General features: G+C 36.9%; 1 protein-coding gene across 4 annotated transcripts; it reads right to left on the reverse strand.

Annotated features, from left to right (window-relative positions):
- Positions 1 to 8,695: 8,695 nt before the first annotated feature.
- LOC104099803 (uncharacterized) lies at positions 8,696 to 16,509 on the reverse strand. Of its 4 annotated transcripts, none has more exons than XM_009606911.4 (18): positions 16,364 to 16,509; positions 15,923 to 16,015; positions 15,727 to 15,816; positions 15,543 to 15,654; positions 15,282 to 15,309; positions 14,457 to 14,555; positions 14,283 to 14,352; positions 14,162 to 14,196; positions 13,972 to 14,046; positions 13,796 to 13,891; positions 12,917 to 12,980; positions 12,593 to 12,646; positions 11,205 to 11,290; positions 11,060 to 11,120; positions 10,927 to 10,991; positions 10,670 to 10,775; positions 9,507 to 9,595; positions 8,696 to 9,158 (listed from the first exon to the last, which is right to left on the reverse strand). In XM_009606911.4, exons 2-18 carry the CDS (start codon positions 15,986 to 15,988, stop codon positions 8,996 to 8,998), a joined length of 1,359 nt encoding a protein of 452 aa, XP_009605206.1. In that variant the 5' UTR covers positions 15,989 to 16,015; positions 16,364 to 16,509; the 3' UTR covers positions 8,696 to 8,995. The 4 variants fall into 4 exon arrangements, with proteins under 4 accessions (XP_009605206.1, XP_009605205.1, XP_009605203.1 ...); XM_009606910.4 differs by having other exon boundaries at positions 16,345 to 16,485; XM_009606908.4 differs by having other exon boundaries at positions 15,923 to 16,058; positions 16,364 to 16,469.
- Positions 16,510 to 19,030: the final 2,521 nt, after the last annotated feature.

The raw sequence follows: 19,030 nt of genomic DNA on the forward strand, positions 1-19,030 counted from the left end.
GTACGAGTGAACTCGTGATTGATTGGGTGCTCGTATTTTTTGACGTTTACCCGATTTTGAGACGTGGGCCTGGGTGCTTGGTCTATTATAGTTGTATTTATGATGTGGAATTATTTTTGGCTAGATTTGGGCCATTCGGAGTCGGATAATCGAGGAAAGGGCATTCTTACTGATTGATTGAGCTTGGTTCGAGGTAAGTGGCTTGCCTAACCTTATGTGGGGGAAATCCCCTTAGGATTTGGTACTGTTGTGATATGTGAGTGACGTGTACGTGAGGTGACGAGTGCGTACACGAGCTATTTATTGTAAAACCCAATTTTTTACCGAGTAGTAACAGGTTTTCATCTTAATTGAGTTATACCAACATGTGTAGTTATGCTGTTTTGTCTAATATCGCATGTTTACGTGCTTTAACGGTTTATTTGAACTCTGTGAAGCATATTTAGTTGATTTTCCTTGATCTTTATCAGTTTAGACTATAGAATATTTGGCTGTTAACTCTTGAATTTATCGGTTGAGCTGTGTGTTTACTTTTGAGACTACAAGGCAGTACCTCGGGAGTTCTCCCTGCATATTTATTTTTGGTACTACGAGGCGGTACCTCGGGAGATCCCCCTGCACATTTACTTTTGAGACTACGAGGTGGTACCTCGGGAGATCTCCTCGCATATTTACTTTTGGGACTACGAGACGGTATCTTGGGAGATCCCGTGTTGAGTATTTACTTTTGGAACTACGAGACGGTATCTCGGGAGCACCCCTGTTGTTATCTCATTGTGTTGTGTTGTTATTTCTCTGTGAATTCTTTCTGTTAAATTCTCCATTTTACTGCATTTTATTATATCATTTGTCTTATTATTATATCCCAGTAGGTCCCGAACCTGACCTCGTCACTACTCTACCAAGGTTAGGCTTGGCACTTACTGGGTACCGTTGTGGTGTATTCATGCTATTCTTCTGCACATATTTTTGTGCATATCCAGGTACTTCTTATCAACCCCGTTATTAGCTGAGAGTGCTTGTTGCTGTACGGAGACTTCAAGGTACATCTGCCGCATCCGCAAACCTCGGAGTCCCCCTCTATTCTCTCATATGTCATTTACCTTCCGTACTTCTTTTATTAGACTCTGGTGTATAGAGATACTAGTTTCCTTCTGTAGTTTATGACTTATGATGTTCTGGATTTTTGGAATACTGTGTATTACTAGAGTGTTGGTTATTGTACATGCCAAGTGGCATTGTTACCAGTTATTTAGTTATCTGTTGCAGTTAGTTGTTAAGTTTTACTTCCATTTTGTTATTTCCGCATTTTGTTAGGCTTACCTACTCGTAGATACTTGGTGCCGTCACGACGTCTTACGGAAGGAGAATTGGGTCATGACACTTTGGGCCGAATAGTTGTGGGTTGTATAAGCACTTGTTCAAACTAATCAAGTATATCTATTAGTCGAGATGTGGTCAAGGATCGACAGGTGTTTTTCAATCTAATCGAACACACCTTTAGTTTGAGTTTTAGCCGAAGGCCGATAAGTGTTGTTCGAGTTGGTCAAACGTACCTTTTTAAGCTAGGTCGAGGCCAGGGGCCGATAGGTGTTGTTCGAGCTGGTCGAACGTACCTCTAAGTTAAGTCGAGGCCAAGGGCAGATAGGTGTTGTTGTTCGAGCTTTGAATTAAGTCGAGGCCAAGGGTAGATAGGTGTTGTTCGAGCTGGTCGAACGTACCTTTAAATTAAGTCGAGGCCAAGGGCCGATAGGTGTTGTTCGAGCTGGTCGAACATACCATTTTGGAGAGTAGTTTTGACAGGCATGCATCTTTATTATTTCGACGTTGTTGTTTCAATTATATCACTTTTTCTCTTAGGCGATTTTGGATAAAATTACAAGTTTCAAGTGTTGGCTGGCATCCTAGTCCCAATATATCTAGTCCCTTCATTGTTCGACTTGGAGATTCTTGAGGAGTCGGATAATGAAATAATAAGTCCTCTTGTGTATTCCAACTTAAAGTGTCTCGTTCGTCGCCTTGATAAAACCCTATTGGGACAAAACTCAAGTGAGGAAAAAAGAGTACGACTTACGGGGCATTTCTTATTTTTTAGAAGTTGAACTACTTGAGATGGCTAATATTCCAATTGTTTGGTAGGAGCTTACCTTCCATAATTTCCAATTGGAACGAGACCTTGTCTTCTTTGCCTATAATATTGTATGACCCATCCCAGTTGGTTCCCAACTTGCCTTTTCATGGATCCCTGTTTGCTTGGGTTTTGGCTTTGTGTACATAGTCTCCGATTTTGAGCAATCGAACCTTTGCCTTTTTGTTGTAGTAGCGTTCTTCTTGTTATTTTTGAGTGACCATGCTTATGTACGCAATGTCTCATCGCTCTTTGACCTCGTCGAGATCTTGTCTTCTATTCTCGTCAATGTTGGTGCCGCTTTCATGGGAGTTCTTCAGGCTGGGCTCTCCAACTTTTACAAGTATGATCGCTTCTGTTACATAGACTAGGGAGTAAGGTGTATCTCTTGTACTCATCTTCGGGGTAGTTCTCTACGCCCATAATACTTCTGGGAGTATTTCTGGCCACAGTCTCTCCGCCCCTTCAAGTTTCTTCTTCATGATATTTAGTATTAACTTATTGGAGTATTCTTCTTGTCCGTTGGCAGCTGGGTGGTAAGGAGTTGAATGTATTCTTTTGATATGCCATTTTTTGAAGAACTCGATGGTTTTTCTTCATGTGAACTGGGGCCCGTTGTCACAACTTATTTATTTAGGTAGGCTGAATCGGCAGATGATGTTTTTCCAAATGAAAGTGATTACTTCTTGCTCACGAACTTGGGAAAATGTCCTTGCTTCCACCCACTTAGAGAAATAGTCAGTTAAAACTAAAAAACCCTTACATTACCTCGTCTCGACGGAAGTTGACCCACGATGTCTATTCCCAACTTAATAAATGGCCATGGATAGGTGACTTAATATAGGTGTCTGCCTGCTTGATGGATTATTGGGGCGAACTTTTGACACTATTCGCATTTCTTCACGAACTCAGAGACGTCTTTCTTCATGGTAGGTCAATAATACCCAACATGTATGAGGCACATGATGAGTGATCGATGACCTGAATGAGTGCTGCAATGACCTTTGTGGACTTCCTCGAGGACGCATTGGGTTTGGTTTAGGCCTAAGCATTTTGCCAAGGGGCCGTCGTACGTCTTTTTGTATAAGTCATTATGAAAGAGGTTGTATCTGGCGGCTTGCATCTTTTTTAGCTTCTTTTTTGTCGCTTCTGAGGATGTCGTCCTGCAAATAGGCAATAATACAATTGCGCCAGTCCCAAGTTAAATTTACAGATTTTACCTCGATTTGGTCTAATGTCGAGTTGAGGAGATGAAGTACGATGTTGCCTCCGACCGTTATGTTTTTGGTAGCGGCGACCAATTTAGCAAGGCCATCTCCCTCGATGTTTTGAATTCTTGGGATTTGGTCGAGCTGGCATTCGTCGAAATTGAGCAGCAGTTTGCATATCTCGGTTTGATATTTGTGCAACCTTTGTTCTTTGATTTGGAAAGTCCCAGTAACTTGGTTCACTACGAGCTGAGAATCACAATGGATATTCAACCGGTTCGCCCCATATCTGAGTGCAAGTCTTAACCCTGTAATTACGACCTCATACTCGGCCTCGTTGTTGGTCATATCCGGGCACCTTATGGACTGGCAAATTATTTCGCCGGTGGGGACCTCGAGTATGAGTCCCAATCTGGACCTTGAAGCATTGGATGAGCCATCGGTATATAGGACCAGCATTACTTTCTCGCTAAAATCTGCCACAAAGTCGGCGAGTAATTGCATCTTTATTGTTGTGTGAGGCTGATAAGTGATGTCATGCTCACTTAATTCGATGACCCACTTGGCCAGTCTCCTCGCCAACTCGGGCTTGTGTTATATGCTTCTTAAAGAGAAAGTGGTGACGACCGAGATAGGATGGCACTGAAAATAAGGTCTAAGCTTTCATGAAGCTACGACCAGGGCCATGGCCAATTTCTCTAGGTGTGGGTACCTCAACTCGGCATCGACAAGTGTTTTACTGATATAGTAAATAGGATATTGCATACCTTTATTTTCTCGAACCATGACCGCACTTACTACTACTTCGGAGACGGTTAGGTATATGAAGAGGTGCTCCCTGGGCTCGGGCTTCGAGAGCAATGGTGGTGATGAGTACGTCGAAGAACCTGTGACATATATCGGATGACTGCAAGATGAATCTGGATAGGGCGGCAATTCGACCGGTTAATCTTTGGACTTGTTTCTTAGTAGCCAATTGCTCAAGTATACCGTCGATAGCCCTAATTTGATATGGGTTGACTTCAATTCCTCGATGTGATACTTTTGGTTTTGTCGTATTGCAGAAAGGTAGAGATGAACTTTCTCGTCTGGGATAAGTTGTGGGCATTGTCTCCACATCATGGGTTCCATAGCCTTCGTTGATAGCACTGAGGAAGTTGAGAGGAAGATTATCTACTGCTTTGGTCCCTTTTCCTTGGTTACCTACCATAGAGATTTGTGTACGCACATGGAAAGGAAATAAACTTTGTGGTTTGTTAGATTAACGGGTCACGTGAGTTGTAATCTAATGAAAACTAAAAGATTGGCTGAGAAAATCCCCACTGACGGCGCCAGACTGTTTGACCCAAAATTTAGATCTAGGTTTAACAATTAGATTTTCTAATAGAATATAGTTAATCTTAGCCAATATTAGTATTCAAAAGATTGTTTGACTGATTTAGTGGTGAGATGTCACAAATGTTGTTCAAATGGCAATAAATGGGCAACAATAAATCAATATTCAATGGCCCAAGAACAAAGAGAATAACATTAAATAGTAGTAAATGATATATAATGGCATTTATGTAAATAATTGCAAGTGAGTCAACCAAAATGAAACGAGATTCTTTAATATTCCCTCTAACAATGATAAATGATTGATGAGCCTTTGAATATTCGGAATTTCCTTGGATCATGGAAAAAAAGTTAGATACAGATATGAAAAAAGGTGTATTTTGTATATGTATAATAAAGCAAGAATCTTCAGAGAATGTCAATGTATTATTTTTTGGCAAAATGGCCTCCAGACCACTTAAACTTGTACCCATTTGTCAGTCCGGTAGATAAACTTATAAGTTTCTCATTTGAACATTTGTACTTGACGGAATGAGTACTAATAAATACTTTGACCATTGACCATGCTTATGTGGTAACGACTTAAATGATGTGGCTCAAATACGTGCAAACCACGATACAAACGCGCGTGAATATAACAGTTTTGATTTAAAAAATATTAAAATCAGAAAAGAAAGCAAATTAAAAGAAAAAAATGAAAAAGGTGAAAACTCTCACCCACCCCACGCCCTCCCTTATCCTCTTTCTTCCTCTTTCACTCTTTCATTTTGTTGCTGTCTGATTCCCTTCCCTCCCCCTTTCTTTTTTCGTCTCTCCTCCTACTCCCCCCCCCCCCCCCAACCACCTTCTAACAAACCTGCGTTACCATAATTCAAAGAGAAAAATGCTGGTTAGAAAAAAATAAAGAACAAAATTTTAATTTTGAAAAAATCAATTAATTGGGTGTTGAAGATTGAAAATTTTAGAGATGATTTTGAATCTATGTATCAATGAACTCACATTTGAGATTGTTGGAAATTATTTTTTTTCTTTTTACTAATTTGTATGGGAATTTTCAAAGATAATTTTGGAGAAGATAATGGAAGAGAGTTCTTTTTACTAATTCGTCTGAATTTTTTGGATTTTACTGATTTTGTTTGTGTTCTTTTTACTTTTTTATTCACTTGGGAGTTTTAGAGTAGAGAAGAATGGTGTTCATTATTGATTTGGAGAATTTTAGAGTGGAAGGGTGGTGTTCATGGTAGAAGAAACATGTAGTGATGGTGTTGCCATGGTGAAGAATAAGAAGAAGGGAAAGGAAAAGGTTTTAATTTTTTTTTAATAAATTGGTAAAAAGAGATTGGGACTTACAAATTATACATGTCAAATAATAATAGGTTAAGAATATGATGTGCCAGTGGGGTCAAGAATTGAGGAACCCGCTCAGTTGGAGGTGTTTATTGATATTCTTCCGTCAAGTACAAGTGTTCAAATGGGAAACTTATAAGTTTATATACCGAGCTGACAAATGGGTACAAGTTTAAGTGGTCCGGAGGCTATTTTGCCTTTTTTTTTTTTTTTTACTATGAGTGTCTAATCCCCCTCTATAACCAATCTCTTTCTATTTATAAGGGCACATGGGCCACAAAACCTTTATAGTACAGATTCGGGGGATTTGTATCTATACCTAGTTTTTGAGTCACATTTTAACATATACCCGCTTTACAAAAAAATACAAGCGTACCCACTTTTCGGGTAACATCGGGCATACGGGCCTGAAGTAGCAAAAATTTATGTCTGAAGTTTGAACTTCAAAATTTTTTGCCTGAAGTGTAGCCTTATCAAAGCAAAACTTCAGATAGTTTTGCTTGAAGTTTGGCCTAACTTGCAAAGGCAATCACGCAAACTTCAGTTCATAGTGCAAGGGAAAACTTCAGTTTCCCCTCACTTCATAGTGCAAACTTCAGATAAATTAGTCTGAAGTTCTTCAATTTGTAGTACAAACTTCAGTTTTCCCTCACTTCATAGTGCAAACTTCAGACAAATTAGTCTGAAGTTCTTTAATTTGTAGTGCAAACTTCAGGAACTTCAGTTTTCCCTCACTTCATAGTACAAATTTCAGACAAATTAGTCTGAAGTTTTTCAATTTATAGTATAAACTTCAGGAACTTCAGTTCATAGTGCAAGGGCAAACTTCAGTTTTCCCTCACTTCAAATTGAAGAACTTCAGATAAGGGCAAACTTCAGTTTCCCCTCACTTCATAGTGCAAACTTCAGACAAATTAGTCTGAAGTTCTTCAATTTGTAGTGCAAACTTCAGGACAAATTAGCTTTTCAGTGTAACTAAGAGCTGGTTTGGCATCACATCGGGCTTTACCTCATGGGGAATTCTTCATGTTCTTCATATTGGATTTGGAACTTCTGTATATTCAGTATGAGATAAACACATAATAAGATGAACTAGAGAGTATCTGTTGTGCTCTCGATGCATTTGGATTTGTATCTCGAACTTGCAAAATAAAGGATTGTAAAATTTACAGAAGCCCACGTTTTACCTTCTGTTGACAGGGTTTCTGAATTCAAATAGAGAACAATAACAATACTCTGTTTTGTTATTTTATGACAGTATTTGATCAAATTTAGGTTAAGTTGTTAATTTGACTTCACATTTTATTAGTGAATATATTAAAGTAGTGGTTGAAAAGTTAATTTGATAGACAAGAAGATGAGGAAGAAAGGAGCGCATAGGTCAGGAGGAAGAAGAGAAGGCGTCTGAAGTTGTTAAAATTAGGGTATAGGTTAAATAATTTTAAAAATATGGGTATAGGTTAAATGGGAGCAACCAAATAGGGCGCCCCGTGCAATTTTTACTACATATTCGAGGAATATTCACTGGAATATTCCCTTTAAAGTCTTATCTCTAAAACTAGTCGTTAGTGCTCTGCTAAGAGAAGTACTCGTCCTTGACCTCCGTTGAATCCTCGACCTCGCCTTCATCCTTCGTTGAAACCAAATTAATAACACATGGCGGCCTTTGAAGGCTTTCTTAATATCGATTAGGCTCGCATATGACTGATAATTTTTAGCCCATACAGATACCTGCAAATTGCTGGCAATAGATACATGAAATTTTGGTAGATAAGAATATTAAAGAGATATGTAGCATACGTGCCAACCAAGAAGGAGAAAATATAAACACCTGTATTTTTTCATGATAATAATCTTAATAATGTTTTTTGAACTCATCAATAGATAAAGATATTGATTATTGTGAAACGCTTCTCCAAAGATTTCAGTTGTTTCTTTTTTTAAATAAATCCTAATCAAGCTAACACTCTATATTCCCTCTGTTTCATTTTACGATTGTGTTTGGTTGAGTTCAAAATATTAAATTTAACTTATGTGATATATTAGTGATAGTTGAATAAATACTAAAATAATAGTTGAAAGTTATTCTTATAGAAAACATCATATAAATGTTTAAATCTGAAAGAGTTTGAATTCGAAAAGTTGTAACAATGGTGCTAAATATTTTGGAGCATCTCAAAATGAAAAGAGTATCATATAAGTAAAAACGGATAACAAATTGTATATTTAAGTTGAAAGTAATTATTCAAATGAAAGAGGGGAACAAAAGGAAAGATTCTATTAATGACACTTTAAAACAAATTATGTTAAACAATCTTCTCTTGATAATTCTTTTCATTATGCGTACTTTTGAGCGTTGAGTGTCAATATTTATGTGTTATGATTGTCTTCATTCTGTATATTTTAAGAAGATATCATCTTTTACAAAACAGACAATTGGATAGATTTGGTTAGAGCTTACTCAAAACAAGGGCATACTTATAATATATCCCAGATCATAGCGGAAGTAAATATTCCTAATGATAACAGAAACCACATGGAAAGGCTATGCAATTAACCTGTAAAATGAAGAAAGAAATCTTTTTAAAGAGTAAAAGCAAGGCTGTGCACTAGCCAAAGCACCCAAGTAACCTTAATCATAGTCATACGACGCAATTAGACAAACAAGAAATTGATGTTACCAATCAAGAGGAGCAATTAGGTTTCCTTTTTCCTTTTTCAAACTTGGGAATACTGATTACATCACAAAATTTCCCATTACAACTATGGCAATAACATAAGCTCAACAGATGGAAACAGCCACTATATTTCAGTCGTTACATGAGACGTAAGATCTCTTCGATTCTACCCTTTGTTATAAAATTTACTATCCCAGTGGCCCTGTCCACACTGTGAAATGGTAATAGCCTTCTACACTGTTCAGGTTGGCCGGGGTAGCATGCATTACAGCATTAGCAGATCAAGACAGCCACACTTTTCACTCAATTTCTTTAATAATTCTACTCGTTCGCAATGGCTCGTTCTGAATGCTTCCTGGGGCACTGTGAGCTTTCCTCCTCTCCGCTCTCCGCCTCTCAGATTCAGTCATCTCCCGTATTTGCTTTGTTGCCTTGTATATTGGTTTTGGCAAGTGCCTATGTCTGCAAAATCATAATAAAAAGGGAATGAAGGTAACCTCAAAGCTTTTGGGCTCACTCAGAATCTTATCACATATTCAACCTCCAAAGAAGCAGGAATAGAAAAGTAACAAATATGTGCACAGAAAAATTTGACCATGGTAATCATCTTCTTCTGAACTTCTAACTTTAGCTTAAACATGCAGCTTTTGCCCAGGCTTATGAGTTAGCAGAATATAGGTCTCAGCCTAACAAGGTTTTCGCACTGGGTGGACAGAGGTTACATGCAAGTTAACAAAAATGATCAACTACAATTTGGTACCAATGGACTAAGGCCCTAAGACACGATTCCTAGTCAAGTTGAACGTTTACCTGACAATGCGCTTGACTTCAGCAAGATGCTTGTAACGATTCTTGACGGCCTCCAAATATTCATGTTTTTTCCGCTCTCTTGGCAAAACCTGCAAGAACACAATATTTAGCTTACTTCATGATTGATGTGAAGAAAAACAATACAACCCCCAGAAACAGAATCACAGAACAATCAAGGAAGCTACATCACATAGCATTCTTTTCCATTTTCTTTTAAAAGCAAAGTATGATATTCGCGCTCCAGAAATAGTTGGGAGCAAATTATGTTGTTCATTAGTTGAAAGCATTTTGTGCGAAGTAAAATGATGCACATAAAGAAGCTTCAAATGGATTATTGCGGAGACAATTTCGAATTGTCCTAAATATGGTTACAAACCAAACTTTTCAGGAAAAAGTTTTGGGACAATCAGAAAGCAATACCTGAACAATTTAATACAATGGCAACAGAACATATCAAAAGTCAATCAATCAAGAAAAGTTCCAAGAGAGTCATTTTTTTTCTTTTTGCACAACAGTTCCTGTACAATCATTTGTTAATCATTTCACAGGTTATATCTTTCTCCCCATTTTCTTTCCAAACATTTTGATTATTGACAAGGATTTATTTATCTTCATGTTAAGGTGTTCTAAGGATTTACTTTTCATCTATGCACCTACAAGCTATGTTTCTTTCCCTTTTTTCCTTTTTCTATTACTCATCATACTCTAGCTTGTGCAAGAATTTTAATGAAGAACCACAAGCTTTTTTCAAGTTTCGGATCTCCTTTTCATGTACTGCAGCATTCTAATTGACATACTCTAATTACTCACAATTCAGCATGTCCAAGATTTCTACTGAAGAAATGCAAAAGTTTTCTTTTGTTTTCAAAAACTAAAACCACAAATCTCCACATGTTAAGCAGCCCAAGAAACTAGAATGGATGCATATAAAAACTTACGACCTTCTTGATCTCATTTTTTCAATCTTAACCACTGTGTTGGAACCAATCCACCATTAAAGAGGAACAGGAGAGAGAGAGAGAGAGAGAGAGAGAGAGAGAGAGAGAGAGATCTCAGAAAGATTCAAACCCATAACTCATCTAAAAGCAGAAATGAAACATGTACACACGTTCCCGGAACACAGTACATAAACCAAGTGAATCAAGTAGAGTGTAGGTACATACAACTCCCAATTGCTCAGATGCTTTTGCTTTCCATAGACGAAGGTTGGTATCATCACTTCCTGAGATAATATAACTTGCATCGCAACTGAACTTGACACAGAATACCCTGAGTTGATGACAGATGTCAGGAAAACACATTCACTTGAAAGTGCAAGTACATTAAGCAGCCAAGACGGTCCCTTATAATTGGGGATAACTACATGATAACTAATAATAAAACAGAAAAGATGCTTCTTAATCAAGATAGAGAGTGAAACCTCTGCATCCTCTTAGTGTGATAGATTTCCCTGCTGTGACCACCATTATATTGAAAAATTCTCACCTACAAATGGTAATTCGGTCAAAGTTCTGAGGGCAATAGGTGAACAAATAAACTTGATAGGAACTTACTGTTCTATCATAAGATCCTGTAACAAATTCTCGACCGGTTGGTGAATAGTCTATATCCATCCTGCATATATACCATACTTATTAGTGCACACAACTTGTGAAATCCAACACATAAACTGCAGTAAATGAAGAGATGATGCCTTACACTGAGGAGACATGATCTTTATGCACACATTTGGCTTCATTTAACTTTCTAACATCATAACTGTAGCATTTGCCATCGTCATTAGCCTACCCCAATAAGATGTGAAGAGTCATTGCAAAAAAACAAATAATATATGAAATTCATATTGACAACCACTAAAGATTAAAAATAAGCACCAAGTGAGACCCATGCCCTTGTATTACGCATGCACAAGGTTGGAAGCAGGATACTATTATCCACCTTACTCTTTGTTACATTTCAAATCATGGTTTACTCATCATCAAAATTTGGGCATGTACTTTTCCATTTAAGGTCTATGCGTCAAGGAATTATCGCAAGAAACTATAAATAGGATCTCTAGCTTCGTTTAATTACCTTAATAAAAATTTCTGAATATTATAAGTGTATGTGTTACAGATTTCAGATATAGAAAAATCAGGCCTTAAGTTCTTTCTCAAAAAGGAACATAATCACCCACCAAAAAGACTCCTTCCTCAAAGGAAATATTAGTGTAACCAAGACGTTAACTAGAAGAATCTTAAAGCTTCCTAGCTATGATTCATAACGGATCAGTTCTATTTACACTCTCCTCAAAGTTTCCAACTTCGTTTCTAACCAGGACAAATTAGCCAACAGTGATCATGTGCTTGTTGGAAAAGAAATCCAGTGATCCAGCAGCTTTCATAATCTTAATGGTTAAGGCAGGCAGATGTAATGTTCAACTTAAACTTAGAACATTATGATTTTTCAGATCCAACTGTTGCTGTAGTAATGTCAAAGCCTGCTTTCAGGCCTAGAAAGTTAGCCATATTAAGCGGCTTTATAACAGAATAGCCCATCTCTAGGAGTGAAAACTCGCAGCTTATCAAACCTCTAGCATGACGTTCAGATGGTGTTATATGTTACATTTTAATATATTTATCTAAAAACATGACGTGCTAATATGAACGTGAATTCATGTCAATTCAAAATTAATACGAACACAAACTTCAATTAAAGGGAAATACACAAAAAATTAGGAGTTGACTATTGTAGCGACTAACAAGTTGTTCCTCTTCATTCGTTCCAGTTAATCAAATCTAATACTACCTTTTCCCCCCCAAAAAAAAGACAAATTTCAAAGTCACATTTAAGTGACCTGCCACCTGTAATCTATATTTAGTAGAAATAAAAACACCTCAGAAGGTTACCTAAACTTGCTCCCCCCACCCCCCAAACCCACCCAAACAATGAAAACAACATAATATTAAAACGAAACTATTTCCTGGGAACAGGAATCAGGAAGGGATGACGAAGGAACTGAAAGCAAAAAAGCATCATGACTTGAATCACGAGAAAGCAACACAAGATACATGAAAAGGAGAACAAAGGTTTCATGTTGCACTCACGGCAGTGAAATTCATTGGCTCCATGGGATTCCAAGCTATAGAATTAGTTTTTGTCTGAAAAAAGAGATACAAAGTCAGAAAATGGACTTTTGAAATAATACAAAGCAGATATTTTACTTAAGTAGATCCCGGCAGCTCTTTTAACATGACCACTGAACCTACGGACACGCCAATCACTCAAAAGATGTTCAAAGCCAGAAAGAAATGGATCGCCTCAGTAATTTACACATTATCAAAATAAGTAGCTTATGGGTCAGCGTTTTACCAAAACAAGACCACTTATATAGTAGCAGAATTTTCACAGAGACAACTGGTGCTGCTTACCCTCATAATAACCTTTCTAGCTGGTGTAGACATCCGTAAATCATATATATTTATGCTACGATCACTGCAAGAAAGATCAAATACTATACAATAAGTAGCTGCAGGCCAAAAAATGGATAACGCTTGGAGATATTGCGAGTATCAATTCTAGTGTAGTCACTGAGCAGCTAGAGAAATTACACCCATTGAATAACATCTTGGAATTAACAAGCATGGCATTGGCATCTGCCATTCTAAAAGAACCCTCACGAGTACCAGAAAAAGAGCAGAAATCAAACTACTCATTTGCTCGAAGGAAAACCATCCAACACAAGATTTTCTTTCAGCAACACCTTACAGAAGCAATATTTCATTGATTTTGCCATAAATGTTAGGAAGATTCATCTACTTTCACTAATTATTTTTTTGAAGATTGATTTAATGATCAGAGAAGCTGCAACTACTGCATAAATAATTGTCCAAGACATTGAAAACATAGATATACGTTATAGTGAAATTTCAAAAGGATAAGAGATATTTAACTTGAGAAAGGTTATGTCCAAAAAAGAGGGTTCTATTTAAAATGGGAACAACATGATCGGACAATGAAGGAACCCAGTAAAATAGATGCACGCTAGTATCAGAAGAAAAAGAAAAGGACATGGAAATAACCTAGGCTGTAGTCACCTTAAAGAAAAGGAGTATCACATATAGACATGAAAATATGAACTGACACCAATAGATTGATTACCTTGAATAAAAAGTAATTTGTACTATGTTAAAACAAAAGATCAGTTATGGATCAGGGCAGGAAACTTATATAAAGACCTCCAATCCTTTCCCAACAAACAAGAAAGCAAAAGAAGAAAAGAAGGGTCTAGAGTCTTATTGAATGAAAACCTTGCTGATGTTGCCAAAAGATTAGGTTCTCCTGGATTAAACCGAACAGATGTAACTGTGTCATTCCCCCATTCAAAACTATTAACCGGCTGAGACCTGGTTCACAGGTGAGTAAAATGTGTTAAGAACTGCACATATTTGGCAGCAGAAAAGATACAAGAAATAGGTAAGCAGACCTGTTATGGTTCCAAATGTCAACTTGAGCACCAGCAGTAGCAAAAAGATCACCATCCCATTGGTGGTCAACACCCCTAAGGAACAACAACATCAGCAGTTTAAGACATGAAGCTACAGAAAACAAATAAAGTTATTGTTGTAGTTAAGTAACAAATCGTCTTGCAAGTGCAACAGTACCAAATAACATACCAGAATGCATTCTTCCAAACATACACAGCCAATGGCTGAGAATAAAAGAATTCAGTTTGTTAGACAATCTGGCACAACAAGTTCATGCATGGAAACAACAGAAAGCTAGAAATGCATTTACCTGGGATGAGTTACCAGACCCATCATCTGACTCCATTAGTGTATCACCAGGAACTTTCCAGAGCCTAAGACTACAGTAAAGTAGCGCAAAGCACAGTGGATTAAATTTAGTACAGGATTATATTCATTAATAAAGTTTGTATCCTCACGTGCAATATTTCTCATGAAGCCTTACGTGCAATCAGTTCCACATGTTACAAGAATACCGCCATCCGTAGACACTGTCAAACCACGTACTGCACCTTGGTGACCAGGAAACTGACGTACTGTCCGCCTATTTTGTTTTGCAAAAAACATTTGGGCACACAATTATTATAAGGATCATGACGGGATAAAAAGAAATTGCAAAAGTACACCCATGGGCTGTTCATCAAGTAATGGGAACTGAATATCAGAGCCTTTTTAAAATCCACCAACATGCTTCTGATTGCTGGTTACAGATGAAACACTGCATATAAGTTCAATTTAAGAATTTGCATAGGCCAATCACGTACCTCAAAGAAAAAAATGCAAAAGAAGAAGAATCCAGCATCAAATTGTATGTAAAACAAACAAAAAAAGTTCATACTTCAAGTCCTTACTCCACGGATGAAACATTTAAAAGAAGTGCAAAACGTGACAAAAATTGGGGATAACGATATCCCATAAAGCTTGAGTCAATTACCAGCAGTAACATAGAATGCAAAAATACCCTAGGGAATTGTGAATCGGTAGAAGTAAAGGTAAAACGTTACCTTAAAGAATTTGGAATCAACATTTAGTTATCCAAAATAATTACCCTCAGGTCTCTTGATCAGAATTTCACGTATATTCCTTACTTCATGGCAATGTAATCAAAAAGTACTTTTGAGTTCCAAATGCTTTTAAACTGAAAACATTGGTATGGTCTAAAAGATTCTTACCTTACAAAAGTGCACAAAGGTTATATAAATCATGCTTGTTACAATAAAATACTACTCTATACTAAGTAATAACTAAAACAACTGCAATGCATAACTACCTGGTAGCCAAATCCCATAGACGAACATCTGCAGGAACACAAAAAATGTTCAGAAGCCCGAAGTAATTAATAGATTTTTAATATTCCAGCCAGCAATACTTCGATGCATTATTTGTCAAGGTTAAACCTTGTTTTTTACCTAAAAGTATCATCAAAATGCTGCAAGATTTTTCTAGTCATTTGGCATAAATGTTTTTGAAAAGAGAAAACTTGGGGCTATGCAAGAACTTATAAACACAAAAGACGTAAAAAGGATCATACCACCATCCATAGAGCCAGAAAATACTCCTTTCAAGTGATTAGGATTCTTTGCCATGCAAGAGACAGCATCAATGTGCCCATCCATCGCTCCAACAAATGGCCTCGCAAATATCTTTAAAAAACTTAAATTGACACATTCAAACAAAAGAAAACAATAAAAATCAAATCAGGGAACAGGAAAAACCTTCTCTAGTTTTGCTGCATTCAGGGCACGAACATATTCCACTGCCTTCTCTTGAGGTCGAAGGTTGGGATCGAAGTTACGAAAAACTCTCTGATCGGCATAGATCAATATGCAAGTTAGCATTTACATCAAGGACCTGTATGGCGTGAAATCAAAATTCTACCACACAAAGCAAAAAATGATAGAATGACCAAACCTGGAGGTCCTGACTGCGTTCACGAGTAAATTCATCTGTAGACCGAGATATCACTTTCACCCGCATATTGATCTCTTCTCCTACAGCTTTCAACTTCAGAGTACGCAGAATTGAGGTCAGTTCACTCTCTGACAAACTATTAACATTCAAATCCAAAAAATATATTGAGGTCAGTTCACTCTCTGACAAATTAAGGACCATTTAAATAAACTGATGACTCACATTAATTGATTTCTAATACTTGGAATAATATAATTAAAAAGTGAAAATTGTTTGTCTAGACAAGCACAATGAATAATAAACTAGACTTCAATCTCAAACTAATTGGTGGCGGCTATATGAACAATTAAAACCAAATTAATGTACATACTTTATTACATTGGAAACAAGTATTCAGGTTAACGGAGAAAAAATCAATTTACCGGATAGTGCGGAGTTTACCAGTGATGGCGATGGCGATGGCGCGGAGAAGTGGTTGGTTTGTCAGCCGAAGAAGAACTGTGGGGGAAGTTTACGAAGCTCTCAGGGTTTTTAGGGTTCTGTTGGCTTAGTATTTTTTTTTTAAAAATACTCTTAAAATTAGTCAGAGACACTCACTATTCAGTATTTGGTTTAGATTATTTTTTAAGAGATACTAAATTGTCACATGCTATACTTTGGTTAAATTTGATTATATAACCAAATTACATTTTTGTTTTCCGCCTTATAAATTTGTGGATAATTAACTTGTTCTTCTACCTTTTTTCATCTAATTTTATTGGTTCACAATTCAAACTAGTGACTTTATGTTTTTGCTATATTAACAAAAAATTAAATTCTTTTGAAGATGATTTTTTGGCGTTTTCTCCTTTTTTGGTTTTAGAAAAATGAACATCTCTTAAGCTGGGTTTTGACATAAGAATTGTAAAAATTTGGGAAAAATTGAAAATTTTCAATTGAAAATGGTATTTGAAAATTAGAGTTGTTTGGATATAAATATAATTTTGGGATGTTTTTGAATATTTGTGAGTGATCTGAAGCGAAAAATTTGAAAAATAACTTTTTGGAGTTTTCAAATTTTCGAAAAATTCCAAAATTTATCTTCAAATGAGCATCGAAAATTTCATGGCCAAACGCTGATTTCGAAAAAAAATAAAAATCAATAAACAGGAATCTTTTTTATGGCCAAACGGTCCTTTAATATCTATACCTTATTTTTATTTTGGAGATTGTGTTGATCATACTATATTATTTTATTACTTCTAAGCCATTGTACGCCTCGTGCTTTTCTAAACGTTATTTGTTTTGGCACTTTAATTTTTTTACTTTTACTAGCTAGTATTACAGTTGATTTTAGAAAAAAAAAAAATTGCATCTTTTAAAGTTTTTCCTCTCTGTGCCAATTAAATATAGTGTAATTAGTCCACTAACCATAACTTTTCCATCTTCATCTATTAGTAACGGTACAGTTGAATTTATACGTAATTTCTATATAAGTGAATTAATTTGATTCTGAAATAAATAAATAATTGAAGAATTACGCAATACTTGGCCTTAAGATATAGACGAAACAACAGAAGTAACAATTCCAGGAACAAAGTTTCCGGCACAACAACAAAAGAATCGAGAAATAAGACGATAAGATTGGATTGAACTTTGTATAAAAGATAGTATAAGTTTGCTAGAAAATTCGTGTCATTTACAATGACAACTGAGCTCACTATTTTATAGATATGAAGAAGGTCACAGGGTCGTGCCCTTCTTTAATGTCAATTATGAGGGGCATTGATGAAGATGTAACTGTGAACATAAATGTCAAATTCTTTGTAACATGTAACTGCTCTTAATACTATGAATATTCTCTATTGAATGTTATCGGGAGAAAAGCATTTATCACATCTTTATGAGCATTATTCTTCCCGGCGACAAACAAAACAATTGTCTTCAGTCTTCAGTCATCCCTCTCTCTTAGGTTCCACGTGTCCCTTTCTCGGATGGCCACGTGTCATAACATATTTTACCCAATACAGATAGTCCCCCTGCTTTCCGGTGACATAATTTTGTGTTACCGAAAAGTTGGTAGAAACACTCTTTTGGCGGGAATTACTATAATTCCCTCTGAAAGCTTCTGACGGTTGATTAGACGCATGTCTCTCCGCATTTAATGCCCCGAACACGCGTCTTCTCATAATTTATCACATCTTTTAGCGATTATCGAGGTAATCCTGGCCATGAATTTAGCCGCAAAAACCTTTACTTACATGTATCAACTTCCACCCTTATACTTCATAACTTTTCAAACTTCCTTCATCTAACTTGCATATTGTTTCATCTTTTTTATAATTCTCTTCAAACGAAAGACCATTTATTTCCTACAATGGCTTCTTCCTCGAAACGTACCAGTTCCTCAAAAAGCAAAAACAAAGCAGAGGACTTTGCTCCTCCAACAGTGGGCTCTATCATCCCTAAAGTCTTATTACCACAAAAGACTTCGAAGAGAATTTTCCCACTGCTAATTCTCGTACATGGGCCGTTAGCATGTATCCTTCTTCCATACGTCCTTTGAGTATTCCTGTTGTGAAGGAAGATTGTTGCTGCCATGACTTAGAAATTATCGCTCCTGATCTATCGGAGCGAGTCACCCTTCCTAATGAGGGTTTTACATATGTTTACACGTATCCTTTTACTTTGGGTGTGTTTTCTTTGAGCGGAAAGCTTGACTCTATGATTGCAGAGTTTTGCCTCTGTTACCAGGTGTGTTTGGCACAAGTAAGTCCTTATGTGTGGAGGACGGTTGCTTAACTTTGGCGTTTGTGCCATGAAACTGGAGAGGAGCTAACCTTAGCTCACTTGATGAATTTTTATTCTCCCAAAACCTTCCGCGGGGGAATGATAAACCTCTGCAAGCGTGGCCACCATGCTTTATTGTCTAGCATGGATGATGACAATGACCGTGGGTAGATGGAACGGTTCATTGCAATTGCCATCGACGATATCATTCCGGCAACGGCTTCATCCTTTTCGGCCGCTTGGAACTGCACTCGTAAGCTCTTTGTTTAGTATTTCCTTTTACTAAAAAACTTTTAATAGTCGTATTGATCATCCATCCCTCGTTTGTTTCAGCAGCTC

This window comes from Nicotiana tomentosiformis, chromosome 7 (genome assembly GCF_000390325.3).
Source record: "Nicotiana tomentosiformis chromosome 7, ASM39032v3, whole genome shotgun sequence".
Classification (NCBI taxonomy): domain Eukaryota; kingdom Viridiplantae; phylum Streptophyta; class Magnoliopsida; order Solanales; family Solanaceae; genus Nicotiana; species Nicotiana tomentosiformis.